This window comes from Athene noctua, chromosome 1 (assembly GCF_965140245.1).
Source record: "Athene noctua chromosome 1, bAthNoc1.hap1.1, whole genome shotgun sequence".
Lineage (NCBI taxonomy): Eukaryota > Metazoa > Chordata > Aves > Strigiformes > Strigidae > Athene > Athene noctua.
Window position 1 is genome coordinate 106,122,282 of NC_134037.1, and position 17,720 is coordinate 106,140,001.

Here is a 17,720-nt window from a genome sequence, read left to right on the forward strand (position 1 = left end):
TGTGTTTTTTCAGACTTACACACACACACTGCCCTTAGGTGTGGGACTCTATTGTGGGTAACCTGGTTATGCAATTGCTGTGTGCTAACTATGCCACTTCTTTTGAAAACTCTGCTAAGGATGAAAGTCCACTTGAGAAGTCTCTTGACTTTAGAGTAAGAGGGAAAGGATCCCCATTTCTGATACACCTTTACTGAATCTGCCCTGGGAGTGTGGGGAGAGGGAAAGTATAACAAAGGTTGTGTGAGTTCTCCTTGGAGGAAGAGTTTTGGAGAACTGTTTGAAGAGAAAGTACAAGGTCCTGTCACAGTTATCAGAGTATACACATACTTAAAGAGTGGAGAGAACTTGTATTTAAATGTCTTAGAAGAATACGATAACAGAAGTACTGCAAACATTTTAAGGCACTTCCTGATGTTGTGGTGTTATCTTTTCAGCTGGGTAATAATAATAACCTAGAAAAGAAGTACTAGTAAAAACACACATATAAGGTAGTATAACAGCTTTAGCATAATGTGCATCTGCTTGGTACAAGACACTAGCAACCTTAATTATATTTTTGGAAACAGCCTACTTTTGTATGCACCTCTGCAGTAACAACACTATTGAAAACAGCAGTTTAAAGAAAAGAACATACAAAACCCATGAAGAACAGAGTCTATTTATTTTATTTCATCTTGCATTTGTGTTGTTAAAGCAAAGCATTCTATACATACTATTTAGCTATTTACTGCCATTCTACACCCATTATTGACCTAACTGCAGAAAGACAAATGCAGGGACAAACGTGTTAAAATAAGTATACTGATAATGCTTCTCTGACTTCGACAAATATTTATTTAAAAATAAGGTACTGCTCACAGGTTTCTTTTATTAACAGTTAATGGCTCAATTCACAGAACTTTGAGACACCATGGAACATGTAGCAAAATGCAATGCTGATAATACGTAATGTTTCCTCTCTTCACTAAACATTCTGCAGAGGAAGAATATTATGGTAACAGCTGAGCTACTGATTAATCAAACACCTAAATGGAAAGAATCTGCCAAGTGATGGATGATAACTTTTAGATACAAGATGATCCCATATTTATTTATGTAGGCAAAAAACCCTTCAGTGTCACAGCGATTAAGAATTATTATCTGAAAATACTTGTATATGTATTTTAAAATACATTGAGCCAGCTTTATAGCAGGTATCATAGTACGATTACAAGTTAAGTATGGAAAAGACCTGAAGAAAAAAACCAATAAATCCAAGTACTCTGACATGTTTCAAAGCCAGCTAACACTGCAATGGCTTGAAAAAGAAAAAAAAGTACAATTCAGTTTTGTTTTGTTTTTTAACACTAGTTTTAACTGTGCAAAATCACAGTACTAGAGTATTGTTAAAACCACTCCTGTAAGATGTGGAAAAACAGAAATGAAATGATAGTATGAGTCAGAATGAGAATTTTACTGCCACAAAAATGTGTCTCAAAACCACTATATTAAAATACTTGTAATAAATCACATTGTTCTACAAATCTTCTAACAGCTGAAGTCGACTGTCAGCGGTGGCATCTATGAGAATACCTGCTGGAAAACAGACGAAGTATATCTATATCGAAATGAATTTGACTAATCCTAATGTCTAATAGTTTCTCACTAATAGACTGATTTAAAACAAAAAGTTGTAAGATTTCCAATCAGACTAAACAGTTCTTCCATTATGGTTGTTTACTAGGTTGGCTGCTTCACTGTATCTGTATGAATGGATGAATAAAGAGCTAAATGGGCTAAGAGGTTTTCTCTCAACATACACCCATTATTTCCCTTTTATCTTTTTAACAGGAAACATTTTCAAGTACTTCTGGAGCTGCAGACCGATGTCTTGAGGAACCACTGCTATGGTAAACTGCACAGAAACACTTTCAAATAAGTGTTATATGCACCGTGCTTAGAATTTCCAGCCCAAGATATGTAGGTGTTGTAACCAAAGCAAAACAGTAGAATTTTAACAGAGAATGAATATTCCTTTACAGTTTTGCAAATAGAGCTAAAACAACCAGAACTTAAAGACACACTTTCATAATCCACATGTTGAAAATTGTTTTAAGGAATTTTTGATTGTGGTGTACAATACAAAGAGGTCTTTAAAATTCACTTGCTCTCAGTAGCACATTGCATTGAAAGAACAGGAGCATGCCACATAAATTCATTACTGTAAATATCACTTATACCTCTGCTAGCTGCAAAATTCCAGACTCTCAGCCCTTGCAATTATGCAGCCCTGAAATTCTTTGGATATGGAGAGTATTAATTAATTCAGTTTAGTTGTGCAAGAGATATCTGAAGTGGCAAACTCACATTATGCTACGCCTGAAACCTTCCAATAAAAAGTGTGTGTGTTGATTATAAATCCCAAGTCTGTTTAAAATTTCTTACCATTTCAAAAAGCAAAGCCACACGATCGTATCAAGTATTTAAACAGCAATAAATAGTTCTCCTGAAACTCAGAGAACATGTGCATTCAGCTATCATTAAAAACAGTATCAGGTACTAACCTTTTACTCTACACTATGTGTATGGTGAAAAAATGTTCCCAAACTGACAGTACCTACAGTGGAAAGCACGAACATTTCTTTTAAGCAAATTCCATCTTATAATGCTCCTACTTCTTTACCTAGTATTATTTTTCTGGAAAAATGGGTGAAGCTGAGAGAAAAAGAAAAGTGATAAAAAAACTTTTTAAAATTCATCACTATATTTCACAGTCACATGAAGGAAGCTGTGCTCTTTTTATTCTAAAGAAATATCTTTGCAAGCATCTGGAAGTAAGTATTTTCCTCTGCAGTCTGAGGCAGAGGAAGGGAGAGATCCTCCTCTTGAAGGAAAAAAGACTGGAGAATCAAATCCTGTTCCCTCTGCAGTCAGGGTAAATATTGCCAGCTACTACAGGGGTAGTAGCAGAGCAGGAGTGGGGGCAGGATTTTCTCCTTAGTCCATCTGAACAACAGTTTCCTTCAGCCTTATCATTTATTTTTAAAGTGAAATTTGTTTTATACTGCAGACCAATAAGAACCCTAGGAGCTTGATTGGTTGGTGCTTAATGAAATTGCTTCTGCTGACATTAGATACATTAGGATACTGATTAAAACACTTAATGATCCCTCTTGATTTTAAATTGCTAGCTTAGATTTGCGAGATGACATCAAAGTATCTTTTTCCTTCCTTTCCTCCACCCTAATCCTGCTTCTCCTTCCCTTTTTCTGTTCATGATCCTTAAAGGTTGTGGCTCATTGGCAGCAGCACAATCACAAACCAGATGATAACATGATGTTGAACACTGCATTGTTTAAAATATGCCAAACCCAGAATATAAACACTGAAAGACAGTCATCTTTAAAATACAATTTCCTGGTTCAAAGCTCAAACTATTCTTAAACGTGGAAACACTGAGGATTATTAATATAAAGGGAAATCCAAAGTCAGAATAAACTTTAACTTTTTAAAATATTTGCTGAAAAAAGATAATCCTGTAAATGTAAAAACAAGTATAAAAGGTTTACTTTTGAGCTTGAATGTGGAAGACAGTGATACATTGCCCGATAATGGTGTTGGAATGGCATTCCTATGACAACAAAGCCATTTTTCATGCTCTTATACAAAATTGCATACCATATCACCTTCCAGTGGGAAACGTGTATATCTTATGGGCAAAATGACAGCTTATACTCAAATATTGTTAAACACTAGAAATACCAGGTTTGGAAACTTTGCCTGAAAAAGGGGAGAAAGCAATAGCTCTAAGAAGTTCCATTTTCCTCGACAAATCTTATCAAGACTCTCGAGATGAAATTATACTTAAAAAAAACATTTGCTTATATACTAAAACCTGCTGTGCCAGAAGCTTTTAAGAAAAAAAGTGAATATACTGAATTTTATGCTTTTAATACAAACTTTAAGACCACAGAAAATAAAAAAGTAGAAGTTTTTGTACATTTTAGCACCATTATAAAGTTAGACTCGAATGCCGGTTCTGTCACTGTGGCTGTACCTCGCAGCTGGTGTGGCTAATGTGAAGCACATTGACTTCAGTGATCTTTGAGAGAAGAATAACTGGATTTGCTGATCACAACAAATAATATGTTTGCCATTTAAAAATGTTTTTCTTGTCTTTTTAAATTAATTTTGAGCTTTATTTTTATTGTGCAGCCAGAGTGCATTTCTGTCAGCTAAATCCAAGTCCGAGTCCCTTTGGTCTCTGGATGGCTCGTATTGGCTCCGCTATCCCTTTGCCGTCTGGTCCAAGGCCTGTGCCAGGGGTCCAGCCCATACTCTGCAGCATTCTGTTTCCAATGTTGTTTTCTGGGATTGGTTGGGTGTTTTCACCTACAAACCCTGAGATTAAAGAAATACACAGCATTAATCAGCACTGCCTGCCATGTGGAGAATAGCAGGATAATCTCCCTCGAAGCTTTAAACCTTCTTATTCTCCTAATTCATCTAATAGGTTGCTAGAACAGGCTGTCTTTGCACATGTTGACCTCCTGACTGCATATGATTCTAAATAATACAGCTTTATGCTTTGTTTTATTTTTGATGTTTAAAGACTCAGTTAAGTTTAACAAATATTGTCACAGTTCTTTTATATTCCAATACAGTGGATTTTACATCAGTCTCAAAGACCATGCATCACCTGCACAAGTCTACCAATACATTGGAAAGATTACCTGAATTTCTTGTCCTATACAGTTACTAAGCCAAGACACATTATAGTAACATGATCATTTTTTCATTCTTAGCAATATTTACTAATGTTCAAGATCTCTTTCAATAAAACACAATAAATAATTTCTGATCAATTATAGCTGTTACAGAAACAGTACAGACAAGTGGTCTACTATTCTGAAATTCAGCTATATCTTTACTCAGTTTCTCTTTTACTGAATGTTGTAAGAGAGATTTGATACATCCAAGTTTATTTTTGGTATTTTCAATGCCATTGTGTTGTTTATACTTTTCTCTCCGTAACATTGAGATCTCTGAGAAAAGCCACGCACAAGTTGCAGAAAAGATTGTCAGGATTGCAAGTGTTAATGTAACAGATTCATTTTTTTAATAACTTTTTTCTTCCATGAATGCATCATTAAACAAAAAAAAAAAAAGTGAAGTCAAGTAACAAAGCTGTTTTTTTACCCTAATAACCCAAACTCCTCAAGCTAGAGTTTGGAGATAATGCATGGATAAGCCATCCCGTACATAACTGTCTTGCATGAGGGATAAAAATGATATTTACTTCAAGAATGTGCATTAAAACTTATCAAGTTATACCATACATACAATTTTAAAATGGGCTGAAGTTCTGAAATAACACAAGCAGTGGAATGTAGGCAGATGGATTTTGTTCTCAGCTTTGCTCAACATTTCCCTCGCCCCTGACAACAGAACAACCCCCCCTCCCCATGTGCTCAGCTTCAAATATTATATTTTCTCCCTATTTATTCTGGTGTGCTATTTTTTGAAAAATACTGTAAAAGATGACTATGGTTTTGGAGACTATGTCTTCAATCAAGAATTCACCACTGCCAAGCAGCTAGTTCATCATTCTATTAACTTGCTAAATAAGAACACAAGAAAAGTTGAACATGCACTTCTGAAAAACCTCATTTATGTCACAAAAAAAAAAAATCAAAAAAAAATCAAAGCCCCACAGTGGAAACTGCATAAACAGACAGAAGTTCAAAATGAGAGGTGCACATTAAAAACCTCATGATGATTGTGATGATGAATTTACAATACTCCAACATTATCCACTATAGATCTGTTCATTTCAAGTAAAATGCTGGCTACGTAAAAGGTAGACACCTTTCTAGTAATGTTAGTTCCTGAGTAAAAGAAAAAGGGAAACGCATTGAGAGAAGGCATCCTTTAATACTGGGTTGAAGACATGATTAATGCTAGGCTTAAAATAAAGGCTTTTAAGTCAGCAGCTTCCAGTCCCCAAGAGGGTTCCTCTTGAACTGACCAGCACAAAATTCAATGTCCAAGACTTCCTTTCTTTTCAGACCCCCACAGGCAGAGGCAATTTTCATACAGACGGGTCCCTGACACTGCCTAGCATACACAACACAGGCTTTGCAACCTTTTTAGTTATACTTTCTAGCTCAAAAAATGGGAAAGAAAAAAGGCTTTTGTTCAACAAAAGTTCTGGTAAACCTCGCAGGTAAAATCCTGGAAGTATGGTTTGGTCCGCTTTTCACAAGTGATGGTAAGAAATGGAGCATCATTCCAATGAATGTCTGTGGAACAATTAAGGGAAAAACTTAAAAGGGAAGAAAGATCCAACAGATCCACCAAGCAGTAAAGAGCAAGTATATTTCATGACATCTGAGAATTGAAAATATTAAACCATTCATAACGGTGCTTAGGCAAAGACAGCAATGCTGTTGGAATGGTACGCAAATCAGAGAGTGATACAACGTAAACAGCTTTTTTGTTAGTCTATCTGGGGGAAAATCCCACAGACCTTTTCCTGTAGCAGCTGTACCTTTCTATATGAATTTCAATTCTCAAGACAGCCAGAGTAACCTCACAAAAAAGATACATGAAAGCAAAATCTGTACCCTGACATGTCATTTAATAAACCAATGTTTCCAGCTTTGATATTTTTTGAGTAGCTCAATGTTTGTTGTGTTTGTTTTTTTTTTTTATGACTGACAGGATAATTAGAATATTTTTTGCTTTTAAAGACATGTAAGTACCTCTAGAACATATAGTATAACTATTTTTCCCTCCACTGTACATACTTTTCTAACTGCTGTTAGAAGACTGAAACCTCCACTGAAGAGTTCTGTTTCATTCTTATACATCGCCAGATTAAAATTAAAAAAAAAAAAAAAAAAAAAGAAAAAAGCAGAAACCACCATAAACTTGGTTTCACACCTCGCTTTTGGGCAAACAATCAAACAGCATACACTGTCCAAAGCATAATGTGTACGGAGGCTTTGTATTGCAGCAAGAATAAGGAAAAACCTAAAAACCACACAGCTTGCCTGTATTACTGACTAATTAATCCTTCTTGCAAATAAGGTGAATATGGTTAGCTTTTATTTTAACTGTAAAAAATATGTAATATATGCAGGCCATTCGTTTGCAGTATGCTCTATTTTACATAAATACTATCTATATCTATTCCTGCATTTTTCACCCATCATTTGAAAAGTTTATCTGTAATGCAACATATTTTACTTGAATCAGAAGAATATGGATAGTGGTATTGCTGTCTTTCTCCATTCCACAACCAATCAGCAATCAGAAGAAAAAAATTTGCATTGCTGATTGACTGCATGACAGGAGAGAGCTCTTAAAAATCATGCTACACTGTGTGCTATTCCCCTGACCCCCATTTCTGTGCTTTGGGCTTTTATTTTCTAATTAAAAGCAGTAATTGTCCTTGCAATATTAATCTACAAGTTCAGTTTTTAATTCATGCCTATGGCACTTCTTGGACTAGCCAGTAGGGCCTGTTAGGGACAATGGTCCAAGCACATTGGCCTTGAAAACGACTGTGCTACCTCTGGGACGTGTTCAGTCTCGACCCACCCGGGGCAAGAGCAAAATCAACCCATCGCACTGTCCCACAAAAAAATAACTATGTAAAATGAGATTAAGGAAAAAAAAACAGAGATAGATTTTTATAAGTTTATTGCTGTATGAGGTTTTGTGGAGTTCCAGGAGTTATGAGGAAGTCTCTGTACTAATAATTTGTCGCAATCTCCTGTGTAGTTTTTTCTTTCTACAGGATGAAGATGTTTTTAGCAACTGCAACAATTTGGTTCTTGATCTACCAGATGAATAGTCTGCATGTAGAAGTGGCTGCCATTACCCAAGTGAGGAGCAAACACTGAGGAACAGTAACTTGCTTGAATAGACAGCACTGTAGAATACCCTCATTTATGTTCCTTCTCTTTGTAATATTGCCAACCAAAATAACAACAAAAAAAGGCCAATCTTCAAACCTTTGTGTATATGAATAGACACACTTCAAGGTCTACATGTATTATGCATATGACCTTATATACACAGAATAGGAATCTATCAGTAGAAAGAGGCAAAACCAGGAAGGGTAAACCAAAAAGCTCATCACATTTGTTTAATTTTGGTATGATATTTATGATGGCATTAAAGGCAGGTTTCGATGAAAAATAAAGGTATGCAATTTTTTGTTAACAGCTGTTGAGACAGGTATGTCCTGGTTAAACAGTACACTAGCATTCAGTGCCATACCCTTGATTTTACAGTGATTGCCATGAATTAATTTAATTCCATCTGTAAGCTAAAATCAGATCAGAGGTCTAATGCTGCTGCGGGCTCCACATCTGTTTAATCATTTTTGGATACGACAGCTTGCAAAAGTTCAGGTTTTAAATTTGCCTCATATTTAAAAAACAATGTTACACCAGTGTACAACATCTTCAGCAGGAGACAAATGAGCCCATGCACAGTTTTGATCTGACAGATCCACTTTCTTTGAAAAATGCCTCTAAAAAAAATTAAAATCTCACCAATTAAGTTCTCATTTATTATAGAATAATGAAGGAACTGTAACCCCATAAACCACTATTGTGACAATATTTATTTGTATGGTCCAATTGCTGAATAAGGTTAACATCAAGCATATTTGGTTTATATTGGGGTGAATAAAATGAGAATACAGCTCTTAATCTCTTAAATAACCCTTACTTAAAAAAATTTTTTCCCTTCCCTCCCCCCCAATGTAAGAAACAAATGAAGGCATATTGAAGTAATTTCATCTCTGGCTACTGAACTATTTTTGATGTTAAGAAAATGGGTTTTTAAACAGTTCTGAGAAAATGACACTGTACATAAATATAGTCTTGGCCTTTCATCTTTCTTTTATATGATTAAGACTTGCGAGCAGAACAGCAATGCCTTTGCAGAGCATACCACAACTATTATTTCCTCTTCTATCACTCCCAGCAGCCTTAAATCCTTTAAATCCTTTCCTAGAAGGATCTCTTTTTGCTTGGGTAATTTTTGCAATACATGGCCTGCTAACCCTTACCCCCTACCCTGGATCTCACTTATGTCTATCACAGCAGAGTCAGTCTTTCTACCTCAAATCTTCCAAGGAGTATTGTGGATGGTAATTCACTTGCGTAATTGGCTCAAGAGATGAAAATCTTGTATCTGCCTCTCTTAGCCACTAATCTATCCAGCTGACTGCAAGCCTAATTGGCAGCTTGTTTAGTAATTTGGCTCCTAAAGTGTTGTATTGATGTTGGATAAACAGCCAATGGAAGGAGAAACGATACATGCTGCTTTACTTTAAAAGCTAGTGCACTTTCCCCCTCATTTTCTGAAAGCATTTAATATTCCATCTATACTTTTTCTTTTCTGACTCCTCACCAGACAGATGAGCTCAGAACAGTAGGGACTAATCTTGATACACAAGACAATTTTACAAGGAATCAGAGTAATGCATTGCTGTAGTGTATTTTTTTTATGCCAGCTCTCTAACTAGCAAAATGGGAAAATCCGACTGCCTAGATGTTTATATTCTTAAAACTGTTTTGGATAATTGTGCAGTCAGCAGCATGACCATAGCTGACAGACATACTGTGATTTTTTTAAAATCAGTACCTGCAGCGGTTTTCAAAATTCAGTATGCTATGGCCATATATCTAAATAAAAGTTACAAAGATGCCATATTACTTAGCTAAATATTTGAGATTGCATTTTTATCCCAGACTTTTTCATATCCCTCACACTGAGCTATCCAAGACTGTGTCTGAAGAATAACCTTACAGTAATTATAGTTCAGGTGAGTCTGCTTGCATTGTATTTTATTCTAGCTAGCAGAGAGATAAAAATAGCAGAGAGGACAGAGCTATAACTTCAGTAGGTGTTGGAAACCTCCATATTTACCCAGTGACCACAGCAGAGTTCTGTTAGTGACCGCACCGCCATAGCTTCATTCCTACTGCCCCATTGCAAGGGGTATTAAAGGAATTGCTGCATAACTGCGGCATGGGTAAATGCATTCTTTCTTGCAGCATAGACCATAGATTTGTCTATGTCTATCTTGCAGCATAGACCATAGATTTGAATCCATTTCAAACTCTGAATATATATCAGATATATCCTATATATATATATATCCTGAATATATAAACATAAATTCACACACTGACTAAAACTGAGACACCGAACTTTAGGTTCAACTGGTCATCCAGTATCACAGATCACTTGGAAATGGATTTGCAGGTGCTCTTCTCCTTCCATGCTTTATTGGACTACACTGTGTATAAAGCGTAACTTTGTGCCCATTCAGACTTTACTACTACTAAAACTGGTTGGGAAGAGTTGGAATTATTAGATTCCCATTTATCCCTCTGTAAAGGGAATCTTTAACAGCCAAGACTGCCTTTTCACTTGGGTCCAGAGGTCAGTTTTATACCTTGTCTACACTGACAGAAAGACTGCCCCTGGATGGCATTTTGGAAGAAGCATTCTCACTGGGGACCATTCCAAAGTTCTGCTCAAACCCCTTGAAACCTGGCAAAATTGCTGCCTTCTGATACGCATTCCCTGACTCTTACAAAATGACTTGTAACCTTACACCGAAACCCACAGAGAAAGGATTTAAATCACAGTAATACTCTCACAACGGACAGCACTGTTATTGTTAATTTCAGCAAAAAGATTGAGGATTAAACTGATATTAGGACTACACACATTATGGTAGCTCTGTCGGACTCTAACTCAAGTTGGGATGGATTGCCAGGATACTGGAGGTGAAGTTCCACTTCTATTGCCCGTTCTGTGCCTATGTGCTTGAGTACTATCTTCTGTCAAATTATCTTTATTTAAAATGAAGATTAATTCATTAAAACTAGGCATATACATCTGCATATTTTTTACTATGGGCTAAATAACCATTTGCCTATTTATTTATGCAAACAATGCTAACTGTGATCCCTCTATCAGTAATGAAGGCATCAGAACGTAAATGTTAGTTATTACATTAGCACTGGCACTGTCAATATATAGGCTGAAAGGTAAGCTTCTCTCACAATCAATAAATCAAAATTTCCTCTCATTGTAGTGGAAATCAAAAGCAAAAATTTTCTTTATGAAATCCAGAGTATAACAGGTATTTACAACAGTTTTTACCAGAAACTTTTCCACCAGTTGCAAAGCTTTTATAGAAAGACAGAAAACAGAAATCCAAACTTGCCTGCCACTGGAAACGTGATCAATGAATTTTACATTCTTACATTACCAAAATATTTTCTCAGATCCTAAACAGTTATTTTTATTCATCTGAAGTGGAAAAACCCTCCGCATAAAGCTACGAGGCTCATGCACAGGCCTCCTTCCTTATTCAAAAAGTAAATTATCTCCTAACAAACCTTTCAAAAAAGTGATTTTTGTGTAACCTATAGCAGGGCCTATTTGCAGCAATGCTCCCTATTCCATTGGGATAAAGAAAAACTAGCAACCATCAACTGAGAGCTTGTTGTGGAGAACTGGAATAAGAAGTTGTACTAGCTGTGGAAAAAATACACGTATTTCCTCCTTACACATTTTAACTCCCAAACCTTCCCTGGTTAACAAAAGTCCTTTGGTATTATCAACCTAAAGCAGACTGTCAGGAATATCAGGTACTGCTTTTATTGGTTGAGTTCTAGGAAAACTGCATGATGTACATCAGCCCATATGAAAAAGGTAATGGTTCTAACACACTGCATCTAAAACGGAGGCAGCTCCTCTCTGTGGGGAATCACTTTGTTATGGTACCTGGTAGAGAACAAGAACTTGCAGAGCACATAACTGACCTGGAGGATGAGTCTCCCTACTGACACCTCTCAGTTTCATGCAAAGCTGTTCCAGATGCTCTCATTGGTGATATTCTCTGTAAAGCTAGTTTATGATTCTTGAAAGTGAAGTCCAAAAAATCCATAGAATCACAGAATATCTCAAGTTGGAAGGGACCCATAAGGATCATCGAGTCCAACTCCCAGTGGAGGTAATTTGAACGCTTTCCACAAAAAACCCCAGCTACCTTAGGAAAAGACTCCCAGAGTAATCTGGGGAATTATTTTGGAACCTTCCACATTTCAGAAGATGACAGCAGTTAGAAAAGACAGGTACAGTCTTCTATCAACCTGAAGATTTCTTCTTGACTTTATATTGACTGTGTGTACAGCCTGAAGAATATTGCCTTCTCTCTAGATCACAAGAAATCCATCAGCAAATTCTCAGTATAAACTTGGTTCTTGTTGAATTATGGATCTTCTGAAGTTTGTTAGTGAACTTTCCTCATGGTGTTTAGATGTAAGGGACCTCACCTGAACGAATGACCTCAATATCAGTGTGAAAAGTCTTTTGCTCTGAAGGGACAGCAGTTTCCAATACTGGATGTTACTCTGGCGATCTTTAAATTTTTGAATTGATTTAGTGAGAAAATATGGTAGGAGAAACCAAAGAAACAGAAAGGAGTCAGTAAAATTTAATCTGTGGAAGAAACTTATGGAGCTGGACAATCAAGCAGATATGCTGTGTAGGTCAGAAAGGACTTTGATATTCTAAGGATAGGAAATGGTGCAGTGCAGTGCAGTGCAACAAGGGAGAGTGGTCACAACACATGCCAGTGTTGTATTGCCCTGTGACAAGGGATTTCTGTCTATGCTGTCCATTTTGGAATTGTACATTTAGTAGAAGAAAAGCTAAATCAAGGCAAATCAAGCTAAAGAGAAAGCAAGCATTGTTTGTATAGAGTTTTGGACATTTATTGCCAGTTCATCCAAATACACAAAAGTCTACCCCTTCCCTGCGACTATCCCACTAAGCTGACCTTCACCAGAAACTTAGCCTCAGCCACCCCTGTTATCACAGTGTAATCACAATCCTTTTCAAATCATCATTTTGGTACTGCAGATATTCAGGTCTGATTTTTAATCACTGACATATTAAGCATCAGCAAAATAGTTTGCTTAGCTGTTCTGTTGGCAATTTTTAAAAACGAATGAAAACATGTACCCTTTTGATTACCTTGTTAAAGTGAGTCATGACAGCATTATAGCAGTGCTCAGTATTTCTGCTGTAATTAAGAATCTGTCATATTTTTCATTAAAACACATTCTTTAAAATGAGACTTTTAACTTGGTCATTTCAATCAGTACCAGCCTGAAGCGTAGCATGCAACATGCCAACTAGGTGAAGAAAATGACATCTGAAATTTGCTTTTGCAAAATATAAGTATTAAAGTGCCCATAACATGCACAATAATTTCATTTTTATATGCACATTCTCTGTATTTTAAGTACAAAATAACTTTATTTTTTTAAAAAACAGTTTTTGCAGGTTTTCAACACTGCTCCAAACTGCAAAACTGAGCAAACAGATTGTTTTCAAATAGAAATAAATGGCTATTTACAAGGCACACAAGTAACACTTAACTTTTTTTGTTCTGAACTGAACTTTCCAAATTTTGTAAATTAACATCCTGCAGATGTGAAGCAGGATTTGATGATTTTTCCAACATTTAAGACTTAGAGGTTTCTTGTTAAAAAACCCTAAATATCTGTAGTCTTGGGAACTTAACAGGAGCTGACTGAGAAAAAGCTTGTACAGAAGATGACAGAGTTAACAGAAAAGGAACTTGGGCAAATGCATATTCAGTGTATGAACATGGCACCTAAAATTCTGCAACATCTACTGGTTTGATATGAGACTTAAACTAGGTAATCTAAGACTGAAATTACTGTAAACATTCCCAATGTATGTGTTTCAAGTAGTAACAATATTTTGCAGAGAATGTACTTTCTCTTATGTCTAAATTCTTTTTTGTTGCTGTTTCGTAATTATTTTCATTAATGCTGGACCCAGTTTTGGTAGGGCTATTTCCATGATAATGTATTAGTTTGTTTAAGGTTTTTATATATATTTGAGGGCACTGTAATGCTGCAATGAAGTATTTCAGGGTGTCATATGAAATAGCTCTACCACTCAGGTAGTCAGAGAGGGCATAAAGTAATTGAGAATGACCTGGTCCCAAATCTGACTAGAATCACTGAAATTATATCAGTTTCATGGAAGAAACCGTAAAAAAAGTAGATATTTATAATGTACAACACCTAATTCTTAAAAGAAATCATACGAAGTAAAGAATTTTTACTAGTATCTTTTTTTAGTTGATAAACTAATTAACTACCCAGGTTTGGTAACACAGATGGAGCTATATCAAGCATCCACAAATCAGAAAATTTATCTTAGCAAAAAAGGCAGAATAGGACTCCTATCTCAGTACTGTCAGCTCCTAACAATCCATACCTACATTATCTCCCATTTTCTTCATTGCTTTTCAACACAGCTTTTCTTCACCTTTACAAATGACATTTTTGAAACTATAAAATGCTCTGTTCTGCTCAAACTTTTTTGCTTCAATAGTTTCTCATTGCTGTACAAGTAAATCTACATCCTTTGTTACTAATATACACAAACCTATTGGTATGTGACTTTGACTCCCGGCTGAGAACAGGCTATAAATTTAGAAATCAATATCTAACTCTATCAATATTCATTTTACTTTTTCAATACAAAATACAAAGGTGAAAGAGCAGTAAATAAGCTGGAGTACTGAAATAAATTGCGTGTTCTTGTCACAATTAATAAATGTTTAACCAATAACGCTGCTTGCTACAGAAGTCTATGGCTTTGTAAGGTGTCTCAGAGTAGCAGGTGCTACCCTTGTGAGACTCAAAATCAGAGAACATGTTTCGATACTTCATTAGGATCACTGGTCATTCTCTTCAATACTACTGAACCTCAACATATAAACGACCATTTTCAACACTTTGCATAGTGCTGCAAGAATTAATTCAGTGATAAAATTTATTCAAAAATTGCAAATGAGAATTTAAAAAATATTTTTTTCAATGGATTGGCTCGTATTAGGTGAAACTTTGCTAATTTGCAGCACATATAGCTCAAGAACATGTTTGCAGCTAATCACTCATTTACAGAGAGCCTTTCAGGTTTCACTATGATGTCAAATATGGACTATTATTAGCGGAATGATTAATTTCCAACTTTTGTTCATGTAAATACACAACTTTTGTCCTTTCTTTCAAGAAAAAAGATTACAAATTCTTCTACATAAAATGTAGTTCTTCTGTTGCTGTAACTAAAACTACTCAAAGAAGAATAATCAAATAGTGATTTAATTTTAATCCAACTTCCCAAATGTATTTCCATTCTAAAGGGAAACCCTGTTTCTTTCAGAAAATGGTATAAAATACTGACAAATAAACAAGGCCTGTGATGGAAAAGCAATAATTTACCTTTGAGAAAATGGCAATAATTTATAAAATGTTATACATTACCTACTCATATGTACAAGATTATTCAAAGTTTACCAAAGTTTCTTTTTACTTAGAAACTTACAGTGATGAAATGCAGAAAAAAACTTCTAAGACCACAGAAAAAATTTTCAATTCTCCAAGCCCAGAACAAAATTGAAAAGATTACCTTAAACTTGAAAAGAAAAAAACCCACATATTAGTTAAAAGGTACCTCATATAATACCCTTATCCACCGTTATTCTCTGTCACTCTCCACATAAAGGCAAATTTTGGGGCCAAAATGATCTCTAAAATTGTGAATATATAGCTACGCAACATTGATTGACCACATTATATATTTGCCTTGGTATCAAAATATTGGCTTTGCAAAGTTATGCAGAGGAGCCAGCTTGTAAAATAAAATACTGAATGGTGAAAGTCCAAGGTAAAATGAATACTAAAATTAATTTCATGATACTTCATACCCTCTCAGCACAAAATGACATCTTCTAGTACTTGAAAGTTGTGAAGTGAAAATCACCTTGTAGAAATAATTATATTATTCTCTCTTCAGCCATTAAGTATTTTTCTTTCTCACTTCACATATGTTCAGAGTCTTAGAAGCTGACCCATACATTCTCTTTTTCCATACTGCTGCCACTAAGGTGCTTTTATAGCATTTTAATATTATTCTTGGTCTGTTTCTGCCACTGCGGTTTGAAACAAAGAAGTTTCAGGAGGGGGAATTAATTTGGAATTCAAATATTAGGCTTCTCTAAAGACATCTATTTAGAATATATTTGAAGAACTGTATGTGTTGCATATGTTGCTGTAGTAATTGATATATGACTAGGACGTACAATCCAGATTTCCATATTAGCAATGTATAAAAAGCCTCACACAAGCACACACACATATAATCTAATCCTTCCAGTATGCACATATATAATTAATACAACAAACTGATGAGAGTCCTATAAATCACTGCTAAGTATTGAAAAAGTAATTTCACAGCTGTGACATCAGCAAAATGCATCCAATGGTTGTGACCTCGCATCTGTAAAAATCTTTCAGAAATGTGCTTGCAAGTGCTTCCTATTTAATCTACAGCACTAATTTTAAAGCTGTGTTTCGCAGCGTTATCTCCACATTTTCAATTGTTTGCTCAAGAATTCACATCCTATCTTTATTGTGCAGGGTATTTATAGTATTCATATGCATTCCTCACAGAAAAAAGATACCTCATGTCTTCTACCTCGTAATGCTTGAACAGACATGAGCAATAATCTTTACTGTCTATGATTCTCAGTATATGAAAAAAGATTTATTCTCTTTAAAGAAGTGCCATGCTACAAAGGACTAGAAATTGGAAATGTTTGAGGGAGAATTAAGAGAGCCTATTTACTTCTTAATCTCTATTAATAAATAACAATAGGACATAACTGAAGTTATATGGGAAGTTACTGAATTTATCAAGCATTTCCCCAGGTCACTGACCTACTGCTTTGTATTTACAGATTTAACATCTTGTGTTTTGTGTTCTGTCCCAGGAAAATTGGTTACCTGTGGGTCCTGGCAGGGGAGCAGCTTTCCTTCTCCGTTTGATGTCTCCCATGCACAATGATCCTAAATGTACACTGGTTTGCCTGCAAGTAATTATAGGAGAAAACTATTAACAAAGGGAGAAAACCGCCACATAAATACACAGCTTGTATAATCTGAACCTATAACAAAACATTCTCAACCAAGATGAAGCTGCACAGTCAAGCCACCAATCTTGTTTATATCGAAGCATAATTATGTTTGTTGACAAGCACTCAGTATCTAAATGCAGCATCATAAATTGTTACTGGAATGAATAATATAAAGGGAATGCTTTTTAATTTTCAAAACTGGCAATCTTTCTAGCTCAACATAAAACAAAACCAGTGTTGCTCCTGACAGGAAAATAGCTAAGATTAATTATCTAAAGAGATCACAATACTGTTGGTAGGTTATCAATTGGCTAGTAACGCCTGACTGTCAGAACAACATTTATTACTTGAAAAGCATTATCAATTTTTTTTAAAGGTAAGATGAAGAATGAATGAGAAAACATGAAAGAGTAAACTCTTCAAAGGTGCATGAAATAAAATTTGTAGCGCAGCAATTTGTCCTCTTCTAATTCACCGGCAAGTTCTGAGAATGATAACATGGAAGCACAGTATCTGGTATACTCATTAAACAATTACAAGCTTACATGTGGAGACTGGAAAATTGGTGGAGCTGCAGAGGATGGCAAACAAGCAAATCTTACTGCATTAAAGCCAGCTGTTAGAAGTAAGGTACTACAGAAAAGGATACATTTGGAATTTCCAATTACTGAAT

The 17,720-nt window shown here is 35.5% G+C and overlaps 1 protein-coding gene across 1 annotated transcript in view; it reads right to left on the minus strand.

Annotated features, from left to right (window-relative positions):
- Nucleotides 1-657: 657 nt before the first annotated feature.
- The window catches only part of GPATCH2 (G-patch domain containing 2), a 127,549-nt gene continuing 110,486 nt past the window's right edge, over nt 658-17,720 (minus strand). The window contains exons 9-10 of the mRNA XM_074897232.1: nt 16,917-16,999; nt 658-4,383 (exon numbers count right to left, since the gene is read on the minus strand). Coding sequence (XP_074753333.1) covers nt 4,214-4,383; nt 16,917-16,999 — 253 coding nt within the window. The 3' untranslated portion in view covers nt 658-4,213. The remainder of the gene's footprint in view (nt 4,384-16,916; nt 17,000-17,720) is intronic.